At 42.0% G+C, this 6,360-nt stretch overlaps 1 protein-coding gene across 1 annotated transcript; it reads left to right on the top strand.

Moving 5' to 3' along the window:
• The first annotated feature begins 201 nt into the window (after nucleotides 1-201).
• LOC146693620 (uncharacterized) lies at nucleotides 202-3,556 on the top strand. The gene is made up of 2 exons (XM_085478624.1): nucleotides 202-715; nucleotides 858-3,556. Exon 2 carries the CDS (start codon nucleotides 903-905, stop codon nucleotides 1,686-1,688), a length of 786 nt encoding a protein of 261 aa, XP_085334750.1. The 5' UTR covers nucleotides 202-715; nucleotides 858-902; the 3' UTR covers nucleotides 1,689-3,556.
• The last annotated feature ends 2,804 nt before the right edge of the window (nucleotides 3,557-6,360 follow it).

Raw genomic sequence — 6,360 nt, 5'->3', positions numbered from 1 at the left:
GACCGGCTCCCGGTGCAGACGGCTCTCTGTTATAATGTTTCCTCACTTGGCTCATGCGAGCCCAGCCCAATTTTTACTCTTTAAGTGTGCGCGTGTGTGTATGTGTGTGTGTGGGTGGGGGTGGGGGGATATATGTGTATTGAGAGTGTGGGGAGTGAGTTGGAGGGTGGGGTGGGCTGCTTTTAACTATGTAAAGCACTTTGTGCTACATTTTTTCTGTATGAAAAGTGCTTTATAAATAAAGCTTGATTGATTGATTTGTAGGGTTACTGAAGTTGGGCTAGCTGGTATATAATGATGTGCTACGTGACCGCTAGTAACACAGCTATGTTAGCACAATATAAACACGCTAACTTTTTTTCCACTCGATAAAAGTTAACGTGAGTGTTCTCGGTGGTCAGGAACAAATGTAATCGCATGGCAGGATGCTGTAAAAGGACCAAACCAAAAGGCTTTTAGTGGGGTTTTTTTCAATGCGCTGCGGTCATAGATAATGAGATAAAACATGCTAATGTGTGATGCTGCAGAACCACGTCATGTCGACTGAGTAGCTTTTGATTTGGCATTATTGCAGGCAAACCAGCATATGAAATGGATGTAACAAATCCAGACTGGGCACCAACACTGCACATGGGGCACGACGACAAACCTGTGTCAGACTCGGACCGGCACGCAAGGCGTATGCAACGGAAGCGAAAAAGAGCACCCATTGCAGGTAAACACCCCCCTCTGAAAACATACTAAATTGCTCTTATGGTACACTAATCCGCACATAACTTAAAGATGAATCACACACCTGTCATTGGAATATTGGTGTACATTAACCTTAAGTCTATGCACTATTTTTTATCTTACAGGCTTGATGATCGATGAAGGTCTGACAGAAGAACAACAACCATGTCATGGAGGCAGTGGACAGCAGTTGTGTTGGACAAGTGGAGGTTGACGTACCAGCTGCAAATGTGGACAGTGGTGATGGGAGTGACAGCGTCACGGAAGCTGAAGGGCAGACGAAGGACTGTGTGTGCAGTCAACAGGGCAGAGCAGAAATAAACCGGCTGTTGGAGGAGAACAGACTGCTTCGAGCACAGTTGCAAAAGACAGAGCTGAATGAAACTTTCTTAAAGGACGATACCGAAAAAGTAAGATATTACACTGGACTATATTGTTATGCTGTCTTAATGTCCCTCTTCAACACTGTCAAAGATTTCCTGCCAATACCGAAGAAACTGACAGGTTTCCAAATGCTCTTACTCACACTAATGCGTCTGAGACTTGATCTTCCAGTCCAGCATCTTTGTCATCTATTCCATGTGTCGCACAAAACACTGTCTTCTGTCTTCACCGATACCATTGATGTTTTGTATGCCCACTTAGGAGCACTGGTGCACTGGCCTGAGAGGCACTGTCTGCAGGCGACAATGCCTCCACAGTTTACTGAAACTTTTGGAAAACGAGTAGCAATCATTGTTGACTGTTTTGAGATTCGAACAGAAAGACCATCTAATTTAAAGGCACGCGCACAAACATACTCTCATTACAAGGGTACACAGACCATAAAATACCTCATCGGGATTACACCCCATGGAGCTATTTCTTTCATTTCCAGGGGATGGGGGGTCGTGCATAGAGCAGGGCGATATGGCCAAAAATATTTATCACGATATATATTTGAAAATTTGCGATAACGATATAACCGACGATATAATTGATGCGAGACAAAATACAACTCCACAACATTACTAGCGCAAAAAGACAACCTTCCATTTATTTTCACCTAAACAAGAAGCTGGTTTTTATGTACATTAAAGCTTTATAAAAATGTAACAGTGCAAATGCAAATTCCTTGCTGAAAGTTTAACCAAAAGGCATTTCCAGTAGAAATGGGCTGACATATCCTGAGCATAACCATGTATAATATCCACTGAAGTTAAAAAGAGGTGCTTTGCAACATTAAACTGCAGTGTGCAGTACGCATTTTTCGGACCATAAGGTGCACGGGATTATAAGGCACATTAAGCGAAACAAAGCAGTCAGATAAATCAAACTTTATTAAACTCATTCTTCTTGCTTCCTCCACTTCTGTACCATTGATTCATTAATGTTGAATTCTCTGGCAGCTGCTCTATTCCCATGTTGTTGCAGTATATTAATGACTAACCTGGTATTGTGGATAGATTATCTCAGTTGTTCTCCTGACTGAAGTTTGGTCCGTTTACAGCATCCTGCCATGCGATTGCATTTGTCTCTAACCATGAAGAACCTTCACGTTAACTTTTATAAGTGGAAAAGTGTTAGTGTTCGTCCTCCAGCTTCACTGTTTATGTTATGCTAACATAGCTGTGTCGCTAGCGATCACGTAGCACATCATTATATACCAGCTAGCCCAACTTCAGTAACCCTACAAACGTCACTGCTGTTTAGTTTCCTGTCTTCATTTATGTTGGAAGTGATAGCAGAGCTGTACGTTTGATTTTTTTCAGAAATCTCTCAGTCAGAACATGCTAAATCATGCTTAGGTAACTAGCGAAACTAGCGAGCTAACTTCCGCTAGCTTCCTGCTAACTTCTAACTCCATTAAATGTAATAACTTTTTGTTTTCATGGAAGTTAAACTTTATAGTTACACCTGGTAAAGCAGCAATGCTGATCGTTTTACTAAAGATGAAAGAATTTAGACAGTTTTTAACTCTCAGTGATGCTGCAGTGTTGTTTGACCTGAAGCATACGGAGTTTAGGACCCAGATTACTCCCAGATTTAAGAGCATCTTAGTCCGACAAATACGACAATAACGACGACCGCTTGCATGTTCTGCAAAAAAATGTGCTTTGTCGTGTATCTGACAGACAAACACCAAACCAGTTCCACATCACGGAAGTTGCACCATTTTTACAAACCAATTCTGGTTCATCTGTTTCACTCAACAATCGGCCATGTGCGTATGAAAACAAAGGCACTGCGCATGCGCGTTTTACTCCCATTCTATCGCGATATTTCATTTTCCTATCGTTGCCTAACATTATACCGGTATTACCGTGAATGGTATAATATGGCCCAGCCCTAGTCGTGCATCAGATAAACACATCATAGAGAGATGTGGCATTCTTCAAAAGCTGTTACCAGGGGACGTAGTATTGGCTGACAGAGGCTTTGACATCAGAGATGCTGTAGGAATGATGTGTGCGGAGGTCAAGATTCCAGCTTTCACAAAAGGCTACTGTCAACTTGATGCAAGGGACGTTGAACAAACGAGAGCAATTGCCCACCTGAGAATTCATGTTGAGCGAGTAATAGGTAGTTTGCGCAACAAGTTCAAAATGTTACACACAGTCTGATTACTCTTATCATGTGAGGCTGAAGACACAACACTTCTTGATAAGATCGTTAAGGTTTGCTGTGTTTTTGTTAATATGTGCCCCAGTGTTGTTGTCAAACCAGGGCCAAATGACACTTGCTCCTGTTGAGTATTCTTAAAGCTGTTCTTTTGGATGTACTGTACATTGTAAATAGTTGTACTTTGTGTGAAGTTGTTTTAATAAAACAAAAAAGAATAGTATATTTGTTTGTTTTTCTTTATTATAGATCTATTCACATGTACACAGCAATCACATAAAAATGAAATGCAAACTATTTACATCGCACCACACAGCTGTCATCAATCTTTAACCACAACATGAAACATTACAGGCTATTTAGAGCAGCACGTTGTTTCGAGAAGTATTTCCCAACAAGTTCAGGAAGGCACATTTTACGAAAGAAGTCTTGTGCTTTCTTTAAGCGCGGTTTCCAGAAATCCACAGCAGGGAAGACGCGAGTCACAGCAAGGTCTCTCTGTGTCCACACAACGAGGCCACAGTGGCTGGCGCCCGTAACAAAGACTCAGCGTCTCTGTTGTGTAAACACGCCAGTGATTGGGGTAATGTGGGTGACTGTGTAGTGTAGTTGGTGTAATAGTTTTCGACTCCACACAGTCACTGCTTTGCTGTGCTTCTGCAGCGTATCCAGTAATGGTGACAAATCCTCCAGCGTTGCAATAGGAAGCTGCTCTTAAGCGCAGAAAGAATTGTTTCCAGGGATTTCTATTTGTATCCAGCTTGGCGTGCAGGATCCTTTGTGTAATCTATGCTTACATATGTATTTTACACACAGACAATGTGAAAAATACAACACATTGCTATGGATTGATGCTGAAAGTGCTAATTGCACTAAAAAATTTAGCTGAAAAAAATAACACCAACTAAATAGATAAGCATGTCTGTTAACAAAAACCCCCAAACGCTTTACCCAACTGGGGTTTTTCAACTACCTCACTGACAGAATGAGCCCAGGTATTGCCAGTGCCACTGATGGAAATGAGCCACAGCAGCTCTTCAGCACCTACAAATGAGACCTGCCCACACCAACAAGCAAGAAGGGAGACCAGGTGGCGAGCATCGCCACACTTTCCAATCCAATAAACTACCATTGCAGTTAGTAGTAAGTGGTTGATTAGTGCAGCAACAACAAAAACACACTGAATGTCATTTTAAAATACACAAAATGTTTTATTTTACATTCTATCGAAGTTCCTGCTGGAAAGTGCTGTACTGTACAAGATGCTTCCCTCACCGCAAACTCAGGTTTACTGCTGGATAAATTTTATTTCCACATTAGTCAACTCAACAACCAAGACAGAGCACAATAGAGACAATAAGGGGGTGGCTGTAGCTCAGGCGGTAGAGCAGGTCATCTGCTGATCGGAAGATTGGTGGTTCGATTCCTGGCTTCCCCCAGTCTGCATGCCAAATATCCTTGGGCAAGATATTAACCCCAAATTGCTCTCCGATGCATCCATCGGAGTATGAATGTGTGTGAATGTTACTTAGAAAGCACCTAGAACAATGTGCTTGTGCGAATGGGTGTGAATGGGTGAATGCACAAGTTGTGTAAAGCGCTTTGAGTGCTCAGAAGAGTAGAAAAGCGCTATATAAGAACCAGTCCATTTACCAATATGTGCACTGGTCTAATGATGTTTATGGCTCCCAAAGTATCGAGTATTGAGGTCTATTGCACTGTTGACTATTTACAAAAGTATTGCACAAAAGGTATTGCACAGTGAGGTGAAGAGGCACTACAGCTTAGTTGTTCCCCCCTCCTTTGTCCTCCTGTTTCCCCTCCCTCTCCCCTCCAGAGAGGAGTTAAACAGTCTGATGGCGTGTGGGACAAAGGAGTTTTTAAGTCTGTTAGTTCTTGTCTTGGGGAGAAGCAACCTGTCACTGAACAGACTCTTCTGGTTGTTAATGGCCGTGTGCAGAGGATGCCTGGCATTGTCCATAATGTCCATCAGTTTCTTTAGTGTCCTTTTCTCTGCCACTGTCACCAGGGTGTCCAGCTTCATGCCGACCACAGAGCTAGCCTTCCTGATCAGTTTTTCCAGCCTGGATGAGTCCTTCTTTGCTGTGCTGCTCCCCCAGCACACCACAGCATAGCACTTTAAGAATCTAAAAGATAACAAAATCTGATAGGTAAAAATAACATTTTGAACCAACTAGGTGGTTCCCAAAAATCTGGCGTGCTGTGAGTCCTTAAAAAAATTGAGGAAACCGGAAAAGTAGCAGGACTAAATAACTCTGTACAGCAGATGAACTGTATCTGGAAATCATGTCCTTAAGATGTAGAAAAATATAAAGAAAAGCAAAGACTTGAAGTACCTGAGAGATGCACTGGCCCTTTAATGGATCCATCTGCTGTTTGCTGAAGCCTCATCAGAAACGGTCTCAGTGGAAGGCTGTCAGGAAGCCATTTTTAGTGAAGAGAAACAGGGAGAAAAGGCTGAGGTATGGTAAATTACACGAGAACTGGACTATATCAGTGGCAACAGGTCTTACAGCATTATGAATTCATATTTGACATTTTTGGTTCAAATAATTGTTGATATGACTCCAACAGAGGGTGTTTACATCCATCTGTAAAACACGATGAAGGCTCTGCCAGTGGTGTTGGGAATCTTGAGAAAGCTGATGGAAATATGAACCAGATATTAAGATTTTCATTAATCATGCAGTCCCAGCTGAAAAGCATCTAGTTGGAAAAGGCATATTTTTATTCATTACGACAATGATCCCAAACACACGGTGAATGCAGTAAACGTATACCTAGATCAGTCATGGATTGGCCTCCCCAGAGCCCAGACCTCAACATTTATTAAAGCAGTGTGTTCCGGAAAGAGAGAGTCCAGGCTATGTTCGATAGTAAAGGTGGCCATACCAAATATTGACTTTCAAGTACATTTTTGCCTTATGTACTGTATTTCCATTTATGTTTGCACGTTTCAGTGAATTGCTCTGCCTATTTCCCATTTTCCCAGCAGAATATAACGAA

The sequence above is a fragment of the Copadichromis virginalis genome, linkage group LG14 (assembly GCF_057382275.1).
Source record: "Copadichromis virginalis isolate Kocher_CV1m ecotype Utaka linkage group LG14, C_Virginalis_male_GT1.1, whole genome shotgun sequence".
NCBI classification, from domain to species: domain Eukaryota; kingdom Metazoa; phylum Chordata; class Actinopteri; order Cichliformes; family Cichlidae; genus Copadichromis; species Copadichromis virginalis.
Note: the sequence above shows the minus strand (reverse complement) of the source record. Positions and strands in the feature narration are given on the sequence as shown.